Source organism: Salvelinus alpinus, chromosome 28, assembly GCF_045679555.1.
Source record: "Salvelinus alpinus chromosome 28, SLU_Salpinus.1, whole genome shotgun sequence".
Classification (NCBI taxonomy): domain Eukaryota; kingdom Metazoa; phylum Chordata; class Actinopteri; order Salmoniformes; family Salmonidae; genus Salvelinus; species Salvelinus alpinus.
In genome coordinates, this window is record NC_092113.1 from 6,163,458 (window position 1) to 6,178,504 (window position 15,047).

General features: G+C 42.8%; 1 protein-coding gene across 4 annotated transcripts in view; it reads right to left on the reverse strand.

Annotated features, from left to right (window-relative positions):
• Positions 1–5,320: 5,320 nt before the first annotated feature.
• The window catches only part of LOC139557026 (intermediate filament family orphan 2-like), a 33,138-nt gene continuing 23,411 nt past the window's right edge, over positions 5,321–15,047 (reverse strand). For 2 of the 4 annotated variants that reach the window (XM_071371322.1, XM_071371324.1), the window contains 6 exons: positions 11,631–11,816; positions 11,310–11,473; positions 10,566–10,755; positions 9,054–9,152; positions 8,661–8,797; positions 5,321–8,499 (listed from right to left, as the gene is read on the reverse strand). In XM_071371322.1, coding sequence (XP_071227423.1) covers positions 8,394–8,499; positions 8,661–8,797; positions 9,054–9,152; positions 10,566–10,755; positions 11,310–11,473; positions 11,631–11,816 — 882 coding nt within the window. In that variant the 3' untranslated portion in view covers positions 5,321–8,393. The remainder of the gene's footprint in view (positions 8,500–8,660; positions 8,798–9,053; positions 9,153–10,565; positions 10,756–11,309; positions 11,474–11,630; positions 11,817–15,047) is intronic. The other 2 variants (XM_071371323.1, XM_071371325.1) reach the window with 1 other exon arrangement.

A 15,047-nucleotide genomic window follows, 5' to 3' on the forward strand; every position in this document is an offset into this window, starting at 1 on the left:
TGTCCGTTGTGCTTGTGAGTACCTGTGCCTTGTTCTTTTGGCTTTCGTGCCACTTGTATTGCGCAGATGATTACGGGTCTCGTCCCATGTGGTATCATTGTGCGCTTGTGTATTTATTCAAGGTACTCCTCCCTCTTTTGTCTGGGTCTCAACCCTGTGTTTTGTATCCGTGTTTGTTTGGTCTTCGTCCCCGTGCCTTTACATGGCACGCTGTAATTTGGGTAAATAAAAATCCCTAATACGCATTCCTGCACATGTCTCATGATCCCTTTATACCAACGTAACAACACCAAGACAGTTGTGAAGAGGGCACGACAACACCTTTTCACCCTCAGGAGACTGAAAAGATTTGGCATGGGTCCCCAGATCCTCAAAAAGTTCTACATCTGCACTATTGAGAGCATCCTGACTGGTTGCATCACCGCCTGGTATGGCAACTGCTTGGCATCTGACCGTGAGGGGCTACAGAGGGTAGTGCGTATGGCCCAGTACATCACTGGGGCCAAACTTCCTGACATCCAGGACCTATATACTAGGCGGTGTCAGAGGAAGGCACAAAAAATTGTCAAAGACTCCAGACACCCAAGTCTGTCACGCCTGCTCCCGCACTTCCCCACTGGCGCTCGAGGGTGCCAGGCTCCCCAGTATTACGCACTCCTGCCTTCCCCCGTCACGCGGATCAGCGATTATTGGACTCACCTGGACTCAATCACCTCTGTCATTACCTCCCCTATATCTGTCTGTTACCCCGCTCTGTTCCCTGCTTCAGCATTGATTGTCGTATGTCCATGTGCTGACACTGTTCCTGTCTTGTTCCATGTCTTGTTCCGATTAAATGTTTGAGTCCCCGTACTTGCTTCTCTACCTCAGCATTGGTTCTTACAGAATGCTGAAACCACCAAACAAAGCATCAGGGAGTGCTGGCGTTCCAGTTGGTGGTGACGTCGAGTCCGGGGGCCGCCAGGCGCCCATCCCACGTCAGGCCTCAGCCGGATAGTCAAGTTTTTACGCCCAGCCGGCTCGTCAAGCTGCTACACCTCCACCGGATCATTGGGCTCCCACACCTCAGCCGGATCGTCAGGCTCCTATGCCTCAGCCTTTCTCGCCAGGCTCTCACGTCTCTGCCGGTTTGTCGGGATTTCACATCCAACCGGCTTGTCCAGCGCCCATGCCTCGCCCAGGTGGGACGCCGGGTGGCGCCCCTAGAGGGGGATTACTGTCACACCTGCTCCCGCGCTTCCCTCCTGGTGCTAGAGGGTGCCAGGCTTCCCAGCATTACTCACTCCTGCCACCATCATTACGCACACCTGCCTTCTCCCATCACGTGCATCAGCGATTATTAGAGTCACCTGGACTCAATCACCTCTGTCATTATCTCCCCTATATCTGTCTGTTACCCTGCTAAGTTCCCCGCTTCAGCATTGATTGTCGTATGTCCTTGTATACCCGTGTGCTGACGCTGATCCTGGCTTGTTCCATGTCTTGTTCCGATTAAATGTTTGACTCCCCGTACTTGCTTCTCTACTCCAGCGTCGGTCCTTACAAAGTCATAGACTGTTCTCTCTGCTTTCGTATGGCAAGCGGTACCGGAGCGCCAAGTCTAGGACAAAAAGGCTCCTTAACAGCTTCTACCCCCAAGCCATAAGACTGCTGAACAACTAATCAAATGGCCACCAGACTGTTTACTTTGACCCCCCACCTTTGTTTTTACACTGCTGCTACTCACTGTTTATTATCTATGCATAGTCACTTAATAAATTTACCTCGACTAACCTGTACCCCCGCACACTGACTCGGTACTGGTACCCCCGTATATAGCCTCTTTATTGTTATGTACATTTCTTGTGTTACTTTTTGATTGACTCAACAAAAAAATATACTTTAGTTTATTTAGTAAATATTTTATTAACTCTATTTCTTGAACTGCATTGTTGGTTAATGGCTTGTAAGTAAGCATTTCACGGTAAGGTCTACACCTTTTGTATTCGGCGCATGTGACAAATAAAATTTGTCCTCTGGTACTCTAAGGCCTACGGACTATGTGCTTCTCCAGGGTTCAAAAGACTCAGTGTAGTGTTGCACAAACTCACAAACTAGTGTTGTTGTGTCTGAGATTAAGATTTGGTCTGTAACTCAGACTGTTTACAAGAGTACAGATAATGCTGTGGGGTTTTGTCTCTAAGCTTAAGAAGCCAGCTGAGTAAGCACAATATTTATCATTGCTCCCATCTGTCACATGCACTTAAGTTAGCTTTTAAACTGGCAGCAATGATATCAGAATTGGGCTGCCTGTGTAAGTGAAGCCATAGACATCTATGTTTTGGCCAAATAAAGTCCGGTCTGGACCAAATTTCAGAGTATTTGAAATACATCAGACGACCGGTCTTAAAACATAAGACGTCCGGTCTCAAAAAAAGACATAAAAAAGACGTCGCAGTCGGTAAATGCTTAGTGAGAGCTGTCAAAAGCAGTGTTACCGTGGCTAATGCCCCAAAAAGTATCCGTCGAATCTTACTGACCACGCAGGAGGACATGTCCATGTTCGACGACATGAAGGCTGCAGGGGAGCTTGCCAGACTTAACAAATATTGTGGCTACTATGGTGGAAACCGTCAGAATGGTTGACTGAGAACGCAATGGAGATCTGGAGTACAAGCCACCCAGGACCACTTCCTCCTTATCAAGGTCTTTAGGACTAAAACTTCACTCCCAGGGACCCCTATTCCAACTGAGGTACCAATCAATAGTTGTCCAATTGTTAAGAGTGCAACTATTAACATTTACATTGTCATTTTAGTCATTTAGCAGACACTCTTATCCAGAGCATCTTACAGTAGTGAGGGCAAAAGTTTCCGTACTTTGTCACCATGTCTGACGTTGTGAGTATCATCCTGGATACTGTCAATCCAGCCGGAAGGTTCATATTGATTATGCTTTCAAGAGACTGGAGGAAGTAATTGCCCAGGGGTAGGTTTGCTCTATGTCATATGATCAACTGGTCGATGAACTTAAGAACCTAATTATGGAGCACTAACAACTATTTATTTTGGAGTCGTTGGCAGCTGGGAAAAGTGTTTCAGACACTGTCCTATCGACATTTTTAATGAGGCAAAAACAATGAGGGAAGCTTTTCTCCTCTGAACCTATTTATAACTTTACTGAGGAGGTAGTGAAGAGGTTGTTTCTCCCTGTTCTCATACCTACTGGGGGGTAGATCAGGAAGCCTCACAGGCTCCAACTGGTGTCTCTGGCCAGAAAAGCTCAAGCAGCACTTCTTGTGGAGGCTCTTTTGGTCTCTAACAACTCCTCATAGCACTACGCCAATGCTGTGAATCTGTTCACAAAGGCTACTTGATGGACAACTTCTCCCAGTTTTCTTATCCCTCAATGGAGATAGAGCCCATAAGAAAGCAAGGAACCTCTCAAGATGGAGGCAACATCAATGACATAGGTAACGTCTGTCCTCCCCACTGAGTCTGCTGTTGAGAAACGGAGAGATGCCAGTCTTCCTCAGGCTGAGGCTGTCCAGAAAGGCAGAGGGAAGTTCAGCTTCCTGTCAAAGATGTTCAAGATCAACTCTAAGGTAGACAAGAGATATACAGATGTGCTGGTTAAAATGTTATTATTATATAATTTTTTTGTAACAATAACAATATTTTGTCTAAGTTGTCATTGAGCAAAAAAGGAGCCAAAACCCGCAGACACTCGGCCCTCCGTGGAATGAGTTTGACACGTGTGGAGGAAGTCTAATTATGAACTCGTTAAATATCATTGCATTTATCTAATTATAGCTTTGGTCTTTTCTCTCTATACTGAACAAAAATATAAAACGCAACATGTAAAGTGTTGGTTCCATGTTTCATGAGCTGAAATAAAAGATCCCAGAAAGGTTCTATACGCACAAAAAGCTTATTTCTGTCAAATTCTGTGCACAAATTTGTTTACATCCCTGTTAGTGAGCATTTCTCCTTTGCCAAGTTAATCTATCTATCTGACAGGTGTGGCATATCAAGAAGTTGATTAAACAGCATGATCGTTATACAGGTGCAAATTGTGCTGGGGACAATAAAAGGCCACTCTAAAATTTGCAGTTTTGTCACACAACACAATGTCATTTTAGAGAATTTGGCAGTATGTCCAACCGGCCTCACAATCGCAATCCACATCTAACCACACCAGTCCAGGACCTCCACATCTGGCTTTTTCACCTGCAGGATCGTCTGAGACCAGCCACCCGGATAGCTGATGAAACTCTGGGTTTGCACAACTGTCAGAAACTGTCTCAGTGAAGCTCGTCTGCGTGCTCTTTGTCCTCTCCAGGGTCTTTACCTGACTGCATTTCGGCGTCATAACCGACTTCAGCGGGCAAATGCTCACTTTCGATGGCCACTGGCAATCTGGAGAAGTGTGCTATTCACAGATGAATCCCGGTTTCAACTGTACAGGGCAGATGGCAGACAGTGTGTAAGGCGTCGTGGGGGTGAGCGGTTTGCTGATGTCAGCGTTGTGAACAGAGTGCCCCATGGTGGCGGTGGGGTTATGGTATGAGCAGGCATAAGCTACGGACAACAAACTATTTTATCAATGTCAATTTGAATGCACAGAGATAAAGTGACAAGATCCTGAGGCCCATTGTCGTGCCATTCATCCGCCGCCATCTCATGTTTCAGCATGAAAGTGCACAGCCCCATGTCGCAAGGATCTGTACGCAATTCCTGGAAGCTGAAAATGTCCCAGTTCTTCCATGGCCTGCATACTCACAAGACATGTCACCCATTGAGCTTGTTTGGGATGCTCTGGATCGACGTGTACAACAGCGTGTTCCAGTTCCCGCCAATATACAGCAACTTCACACAGCCATTGAAGAGGAGTTGGAAAACATTCTACAGGCAACAATCAACAGCCTATGCAAAGAAGATGACACGCTGCATGAGGCAAATGGTCACACCAGATACTGACTGGTTTTCTGATCCACGCCCCTACCTTTTAAGGTATCTGTGACCAACAGATGCATATCTCTTTCCCCAGTCATGTGGGAATACATTTTTTAGAATTGATTGATTTCCTTATATGAACTGTAACTCAGTAAAGTATTTGAAATTGTTGCATGCTGTATTTATATATTTGTTCCAGTATATCTTTTCTATCTAATATTTCACACAGTGGTGAATGTAACTGTCTGAAATGTGTAGCAACATTCTAGTAAATCAGATGAATTATATTTGTCATCAAGCCAAGAGAAGCACAAATTGAAATCTTACACAGTAGGCTGTCAGTTGGCTATCTGCCCCAAAAGATAACGTTAAAATAAAGAGCCGTCTTTTTATTAAAACAATTTTTATTAAATATATGGTTCAGTCACACAGTAGATTTGCAAGCATCTGCATTCAGCTGCATTCTGCACATAAAATACAAATATGAATCTCGCAGCTAGCAAATCCCTGGCACCCATGACTGTTCCCAAAGAAACTAACAGATATATTCAAATACGAATGTCAAAAATCAATTTACACATGATTATCCCTTTATATGATTCAAAATTGCTCTTCCGTTTTTGGAGAGCATACAAACTATAATGAAATCTAGACATACAGTACATCAATAACAGGCTGTGTGTATCATGATTCATAAATGTTAGTGCTAAAGTAGCATTTAACAAAAATAAAACAATGTAATAAGGCAATTCATATTGATTCTGAGTCCAGCATATCAGTAGCCTGGTCCCAGATCTGTTTGCTCTGTCTTGCCATCTCCTATGGTTGTTCTAATGCCAAATCGACCATAGGAGTTGGCTTTACAGCACAAACAGATCTGAGACCAGGCTAGTGTATCAGTAGGCACACGGGTATTATTTAGATGACCATATTTGGTCATATTTACCCTCTGAAAATACTGAGTGACACCATTCCTCAGAGAGAGTGGAGTCATTTGACACACCACGTTGAGGCCAGATGTGCTGATCATTGGCACTGGTGCAATGTTTGAAACCGGTTCATTTTTAGAGATATTTCTAACAAAAAAAGTTAGGAAAAGGGTAAATAGCTTTTAGCTTTGTATTTTGGTCTCTGATTCCCTTCTGAAAATGATAGGTGCACATTTGCACTGGTGCAAATTATAAGTATATCTGGCCCCAAGTCTTCTAGGCTGTCAGATTAACAGACGGATCATCATTTCCCAGCAAAAAAAACGAAGTAATGGAGGTTAGTCCAGAAAAATAAGGCTTGCTTATTGCATAGTACAGTACTTCAACTCAGTTTTACCCCTCCTGTGATGTCCAGATATGGGGGAACTTGGACAAGTTTACCAATTCATACAGTACCTGCAAAGGCACTCTGGGCCTTCTTTGTATGCGCATAAGCAATGGCATCTACATTAAGGCAATCTCCAAATGAATCTAAATCTGAGTTCAGTGAGTGAAGATTGACCTCGTGTCCAGTACGTGACATGAATTTCCCCTGCCAATGCATAGGCCTAGATTCAATCAGATCAAGCTTTAAACGGCGATAGCCAACACCCACATAGCTGATATTTTGCCGGTGTCGGAGGTGTAACTGCGTTGACGCTGTCAAATAGGGGAGCAGCTGCTCTTGTGATCATTGCCACTAAGCCAGAGTTCTGAATGAAAAAATGTAGGTTACAGTTGAAGTCGGAAGTTTACATACACCTTAGCCAAATACATTTAAACTCAGTTTTTCACAATTCCTGACATTTAATCCTAGTATTTGGTAGCGTTGCCTTTAAATTGTTTAACTAGGGTCAAACGTTTCGGGTAGCCTTCCACAAGCTTCCCACAATAACTTGGGTGAATTTTGGCCCATTCCTCCTGACAGAGCTGGTGTAACTGAGTCAGGTTTGTAGGCCTCCTTGCTTGCACACGCTTATTCAGTTCTGCCCACACATTTTCTATGGGATTGAGGTCAGGGCTTTGTGATGGCCACTCCAATACCTTGACTTTGCTGTCCTTAAGCCATTTTGCCACAACTTTGGAAGTATGCTTGGGGTCATTGTCCATTTGGAAGACCCATTTGCGACTAAGCTTTAACTTCCTGACTGATGTCTTGAGATGTTGCTTCAATATATTCACATAATTTTCCTTTCTCATGCCAATTAGCCCATCAGAAGCTTCTAAAGCCATGACATAATTTTCTGGAATTTTCCAAGTTGTTTAAAGGCACAGTCAACTTAGTGTATGTAAACTTCTGACCCACTGGAATTGTGATAAGTGTAATAATCTGTCTGTAAACAATTGTTGGAAAAATTACTTGTGTCATGCACAAAGTAGATGTCTAACCGACTTGCCAAAACGATAGTTTGTTAAATAGAAATTTGTGGAGTGGTTGAAAAACAAGTTTTAATGACTCCAACCTAAGTGTATGTAAACTTCTGACTTCAACTGTATGTAGAAATAATGATGCTCAAATTGAAAATCATTAAACTGAATAATGAGGATTTCTATCAGCCTAATCCAGGTGTAGATTACATCTCACGGTTCAGTGTTCCAACTTGTAAACAACGCTGCATGGGATTTCTGTTAATGCGACTCTGCAGCTAACGGCGATGTCTGCTTTAGGTATAATGCTCGGAGGCGCTTGTGGATTTGACAGTTCTAATGCAGTTCCACCTCAGGCACCACCAAAACAACTGCTATGCAGATGTCGGCTAGCGTGGATCTGATAGAACCTAGCCCTTATTTTGAATTATAAACTGGGTGGGGTCGAGCCCTGAATGCTGATTGTCTGAAAGTCGTGGTATATCAGCCCGTATACCACGGGTATGACAAAACATTTATTTTGACTCTTCTAATTACGTTGGTAACCAGTTTATAATAGCAATAAGGCACCTCGGGGGTTTGTGGTATATGGCCAATATACCACGGCTAAGGGCTGTATCCAGGAACTCCACGTTGTGTCGTGCTTAAGAACAGCCCTTAACCGTAATAAATTGGCCATACTTCACATCCCCTCGGGCCTTATTGCTTAAATATATCATATGGACCACTGAATGCTTTGCTAGATCACTAATGGCTGAATATGTCCGGTTTCCTTTATCTTAACATGGTTAGGATGAATACTGGGGTGAATACACAGTAAAATGACCATAGGTGTACAGTAAGTTGAGTGTGTGTGGAGATACTTGTGTTTAGTAGGGGTGACCCCTCTGATCAGTGGTAGGCCAATGAGGAGCAGTGAGGAGGAACCAACACTGCACCTTATTGTGGAATACAAGTTCATCCCTATGTGGGTAAACCGGTGAAGCACCAATAGATTCCACAGGGCTCCTCTTAGATCAACTGGAAACCTGCTGAAGAAAAGGGGGACCACAGCATTGAGGAACAAAGGCATTTCCTCCATCATCTTCTCTGGGTCAGGTGGTGGGGTAGCCAGGGTCAGTTATCAGCTGACCCCTCCTACTGCCTCTCCGTCCTTCTCCAGCTCCTCCTGGTTCTCATCACTGTTCCCTGAGTCGCTGCTCGCTACCGAGCTGAACGATGGAGAGTTCCTGCACCAGAGAGAGGGGAAACAAGGACAGATGTCAGTCATTGATATCTGTGTGATTATGCCTACTGTGTAGCAAGGCCTTTCTCACGTCTCAGTGGAACAATGCACCATTGCATTGAAATGCCATTGTTTGCCATGTGTGGAGAAAGAGGTGTTTCTGACCTGCCGGTGCCCCCTGAGCCCTTGATGAGTCTCCTGCAGGTCTCCATCTGCACATCCAGGCCTCTCTTCATAGAACACATCTCCATGTACTCTTGTAGGTGACGGTTCATATCACTCTTAGCTGTAGCCAACTCATACTGAGGAGAGAGCGAGAATCCAAGATGTGGGAGAGAGGAGGAGTCAAAAGGAGAGTAAGATAGGTGAACGATGTAAGAGAGTAAGAGCAAAAGAGTGGGAGGAGATGTGAGAGGGTGAGTCAGAGAGGGAGATTGAAAAGAGAAAGTGGCGCAGAGATTGAGGGGCAAAGACGCTCTGCAGTAATAATTGACGACTAACACACAGGAGAGTGAGTTGCACACATGAACCTTGACCTGTCTTCTCTTGGTCTCTTACCTCTATTTGACCCATGGTCTCCTGGTACTCCTTCTCTCGGTTCTGGAAGAGCATCTCGGTCTCGTCGATCAGGCTGCCCAAACTGCCATCCTGAGAGGCCTAATAATCCCCAACAGACCCATTTAAACTATGTGTACTGTAGCAACGTTCAAAGTGCAGTAGTAGACTTTACTTTGCAGCTTGGAGACACCGTTATCGACAATAAACACTTTCATACAGTTGACATTCGTACAGTCGTAAAAAGGATAGATAAGGTAGATAAATATCCCACTGGGCGCAGACGTCAGTTTAACGTCTAGTTTCGATTTACATTTGTTGTCAACTAACATTAATTCAACGTGAAATCAGCAAAACATTTCACCATCTCATTGGATTTAGGTTGAAGTTGGGTTAAAAAAAAGACAAAATGCCCTTTACGTTGATGACTTTTTTTCAAATCCAATCAGTTTCCCACGTTGATTCAACACCATCACATTGAGTTTTTTGTTTGAAATGACGTGGAAACAACGTTGACTCAATCGGTTTTGCCCAGTGGGATCGGTCGAACACACAATTTAGCAATACACACACCAACACACAATTAGACAAACAATCAATTCAAATAAATAACGACACAATTGTATTTTTACATATATTCCTTAACAGTTTCTGAGGCCACTCAGATTAAATGTCTTACAGCACAAGGGCATGAGGCAGGTTGCCTAGTGGTTAGAGCGTTGGGCCAGTAACCAAAAGGTTGCTAGATCGAAACCCCTAGCTGACAATGTAAAAATATTTCGTTTTGCTCCTGAACAAGGCAGTTAACCCACTGTTCCTAGGCCGTCACTGTAAATAAGAATTTGTTCTTAACTGACTTGCCTAGTTAAATAAAGGTTTTTAAAAAATGAGGAAATACAGAGGGAAGGCCTAAAAAAATCATTGACAGCGAAATACAGGTAACTGACAAAATAAAGCAAACACTTGAGTAAATGAGTCAGGTGGTTCACACAGTTAATTAAGCAATTAAAATCTCATCATGCTTAGGGTCATGTATACAAATGCCCAGTTGTCCATTATTTTGGCTACCATGACTTAGAAGAAGAGAGCTCTGTGACTTTGAAAGAGGGTCTCAAAGGAGCATAAGGGGTTTAAATGCTGTGTGTGTGTGTGTGTGTGTGTGTGTGTGTGTGTGTGTGTGTGTGTGTGTGTGTGTGTGTGTGTGTGTGTGTGTGTGTGTGTGTGTGTGTGTGTGTCAGTCAACAGAGCTCAACCCAATTAAACATCTTACGGGAGATTCTGGAGCAGCACCTGAGACCACTAACAAAACACAAAATGATGGAATTTCTTGTGGAAGACAGTTGTAGAATCTATGCCAAGGCGAATTGAATCTGTTCTGGCAGCTCGTCGTGGCCCAACGCCCTATTAAAACAATTTTTGTTGGTGTTTCCTTTATTTTGGCAGTTACCTGTATCTGACATATTTGAAAAGTTCCCAGACACTGCTTTTGGATGAGCAGTAGGGGGCAGCACTAACCTGCCCAGGGCCCTCCCCCTGTCCTTCTGCTGCAGCAGCACTGGCTGCAGCACAGGGGGTGTTGTAGTTGGCAAAGTCCTCCCAGAGGAGCAGTGTCTCCTCATTCTCCTCCCAAGTTAGGCTGTCACAGTCGTCATCAAAGTCAAACGTCTCTCTCCTGGTGACAAAGGAATTATCATCTGAGCAAGTTCTGCATAGAAGAAAGGGAGGGAGAAGAGGGGAGAGGGAGGGACAGAGAAAAAGAGAGGAGGCATGGAGGTGGAAAGGGAGGGGAGAAAAGAGAGAAGACAAAAAAGAAAGGAGGAAAGCCAAAACCAAACGGAAAGGCATGCACATTTTAAAAGGGTTCGCAAATGAAGAGGACAGGGAAGAGAGAAAACAACAGAGACAGTGACTGACAGATGAAAACATGACAAAGTCATAAAGCACACACGAAACTGTCTATGAGACGCTATCTAACGCGACAGACTACAGTGGGGAATTAATTCACAGAATGAGATCATATGGCTCAAACAACACAGTTAGTTGGATAACATTACATTTACATTTAAGTCATTTAGCAGACGCTCTTATCCAGAGCGACTTACAAATTGGAAAGTTCATACATATTCATCCTGGTCCCCCCGTGGGGAATGAACCCACAACCCTGGCGTCATTGACAATGACTACAAACATATCGACCCTAGTCGTTCAGCTAGCACTCATTAGCTTTTTTTAACACAGGTCAAAGGTTCGGCCACTCACAACTGATTGAGCATGCGTTTCATCTCGTCTGTGATGTTGAGTGACTCTACGACCTGCTCCTTCTCCTCTTCATCCTCCTCTCCACCACCAGACTCAGTTTCAATCTCAGGACTCCTCTCCTCGTAGACAGCCTTACGCTCTTTCCTCCTGCAAGATGCAGCCCCCTGTGAAACCACACACCACACACTAGTCAGCTGTGTGTGAAGGAGAGTGAAAATGTGTGTGTGTGTGTAAAAAACATTTAATGGACATTTGTGTCCTATTTTCTACATGGAATGAGCCCTTTACACAAGGGGTACATATGAAAAGCTATCCAGTTACTTTGCTCTCTGGGGGTGCTCTGGAGGGGCTCATGTGTGGGCTCATGTTGAACATCTTGCTCATGTCTTCTGAGTTGCGTTGCTGAGCCACGTCACAAAGCTTGGCCGTGATGTCAATGCGTCTGCAGATGTCCATGTCCACCTTCATGGCCTTCTTCTGGATCGCAGTGTCCAAGTCTGACATTTCCTACAATAAATATTTCATTGGTTATGATGATCAGAGAATATTATACCCATGAGCTGTGTCACCGTCTACTATTTGCCCAATACTGCAAGTAAGAGTGTACAGTTTTCTGAGGCAGGACCTCAACCTCGCATCATCATCCCATCTTTTAGTTAATCTCATAGTATCTCAAGGCAATGACTTGCAGTTTAAAGGTAATACACTCACTTAAAGGGGAAGTTTAAGAATATTTATATTTTTTTGTGATTCCATACATTGAAACTAGTAAAGCGGAGTTTTTCTTTCTCCCTGCAATCTACTACTGGAAAGCTGCAAAAACGGGTCACGTGACGTGTTTTTGCGCACTTCTAGCTCTGCTCTGTTGTCAGTCAACGAATGATTGAGAAATCCGCGAATTGTGGACAATTTTTTTTGTTTTACTGAAAGCCTACGGCCGAATGAGACATTTAACATTTAGTTAAAGAAAACTATCCATTTTGGGTCAGGAAATGTATACTTTTCAACATAAAACGATTGGGATTATTTTATGTGAAGACTGCAAACACAGCAGATATGGGTGACTATCTCGTGCTTAAAAACTGAATTTACTGCCTTTATTCACAATCACAGATGAATATTTTTTTGGGCGGGAAAAGTTAACAGCCTAGAGATTAAGCATATGAAGTAAACAACCTGACCGACTGCAACAACAGTGAAGATGGGTAAGATCTGCACTTGCGCTATTGTGGCGCAAACTCGGTGCCCTTATTGCAGCAAATGGGGGAGAAGGAGCTGCCGCAAAAGTTGAAAGACTTATCAACGATAGCCTAAAGTTAGTTCTGAAAAGTGAAAATCCGAAGAGATGACAGCAAGAGCAAGCTGGTGTTCGGTCCCTGGCTGCACTTTATATAATACATATAATAAATATCACTGTTTTCCGTTGACAGATGCAGAAGTAGCGATAAAAACAAGTAAATAATATGTAAACACTCCGACAGCCAATCTTGCTAATTTACGTATCTGTAGTAAGCACTTCATTGACAATGACTACAAAAGAGATATACAATCGGAACAAAACACCAAAGAAAACTCAAAGACACAGCTGTTCATTCTGTATACCCATGGAATGGATCTCGTGTCATGCCAAAAAACAGCGTTTGAGAAGGGAAAGCATCAAAGCGAGCGTGCAGAGCAGACTGGTCTCATAGACTAGACGTAACAGTAAACGTAAATCCGGGACACTCAAATTAGTATGATATACTGTAGTTATGTTTGATATGGTTATATGAAATAGAGGGGTTAATTAAAGCAAAAATAAAAGGAGGGTGGTTGGTCGGGGTGGATGTGTAGGTGTATGATGCGAACGTCTAGCAACATAAAGGTTATGTGTTTTAATCTCATCACGGACAATTTTAGCATTTTAGTTTATTAGCAACTTTTCAGCTACTTACTACTTTTTAGCTACTTTGAAACTACGTAGCATGTTAGCTAACCCTTCCCCAAACACTTTTAGCTAACCCTAACCTTAACCCTTTTAGGTAACCCTACCCCTAACCTTAACCCTAACGTTAGCCACCTAGCTAACGTTAGCCACAACAAATTGGAATTCGTAACATATAAATTTAGCAAATTCGTAACATACTGTACTTTTTTTGCAAATTCGTAAACTATTGTACGAATTGTATTCCTAACATATCATATGACTTGTAATTTGTAACATATATGAAATGGTTGATGGACATCCACAAATTAATACATACCATACAAAACGTAACATATCATACTAAATGGGGTGTCTCGGATTTACATACAGAATAATAAGAAATGTGCGGAGGTATGTAGTCTAATCAATGAAGTCCGAGTTGATCTTATTGTGTTGTAACCATTGCACCATATCATGTAGACATTTTTTAAAATGTAACCTTTATTTAACCATAGCCTAGGCGCTCTACCGGTTAGCATATGTGCCTTGTCTTTATGACAATGGGGTTGAGGAGATTATAGACAGTAATTGTGTCATCTTACATTGTAATAGACATTAATTGTGTGATCTTACATTGCAGAATAAAAATGAAAGGTGATGTTGCATTTTAATTACTTAGGATCGGGTCTAGTCGCTTTTATTCATAATCATAATCTCCAATGTCTGATGTGTTGGTTAGCCATGGTTTATTTGCATGAGAACATTTCATGCTTTAACAACTGTATAGCCTTGCATGAGATACATGGCCCCAGGAACCACCTAGGGCAGGCCTATTTGGTTGCATGTAGTCTGGTCTATTGTGTATTTGTAACCCCCACCACCCCCTGTCGAGTGGCCATGAGTATCATAACAATTTAATTACTTTTAGCCCCATGGCCACAAAAAAATGTATTACAGATTATAAATGTGGTATCACATTATACTTGTGTGTTACTGTTAAAAGACTATCTGACTTGATCCTGTGTTAATCTATTTATAATTGTATAATTAGCCTAGCAGTAGTAATTATCATGTTATGGTTTAGATGGAATGATCTATGTTCATTGTATTTGTAGCGGTAGTAATTATTGTGTTATGGGTTAGATGGAATGATCTATGCGCATTGTATTCGGGCAGAGGGAAAGGGGGCCTGTCTCTTGAGGCCAAGAATGATTCCACGAGGGTTGAATTGCAGTCATGTGTCTGGAGTTAGCGCTGACAGATTATAATTACTCATCTATAACACTTTCTTATATCTTTATATACTCTTGGTGTGAATATACCCTTTTTATATATTCTTAGAGATTGAAATTAGCGTTAGGTTGAAGCTCTTTGTGTATGAGAAGTCTAATTATCTAGTGGTCTGCAGTGTACTGTAGGAATGTGTACTTCCAATAACTCGAGGCCTCTCCTGACTGACAAGAAGACCCGTGAAAGGCACGGAGGAATACGAAAGCTCTGGATTTAGGCTGGAACACGATAACACCAACGGGAGGAACAGACTCAGTTCTTGCCCAGCAACAGAGATGGATTGTTTAACATAGAAATACAAGAAGGTCACTCGGCCTAATCGGAAGGTATAAATATATGTGCTTGTGTGACCCGTAGGGGTGGTTTTGCAGCTGCAACACCCAGTGTGGTGAATAAATCGAGCTGGAGTTTTTCTTGGGAGTCCGTCGGGATTTTTGTACCAGAAATTAGAATCCAACAGTTAGGATGGAAGTTTTTCTTTGTCAATACACATAACAATAGTACTTTAGCATATAACCCATATGATATCAACTGTCAATAGC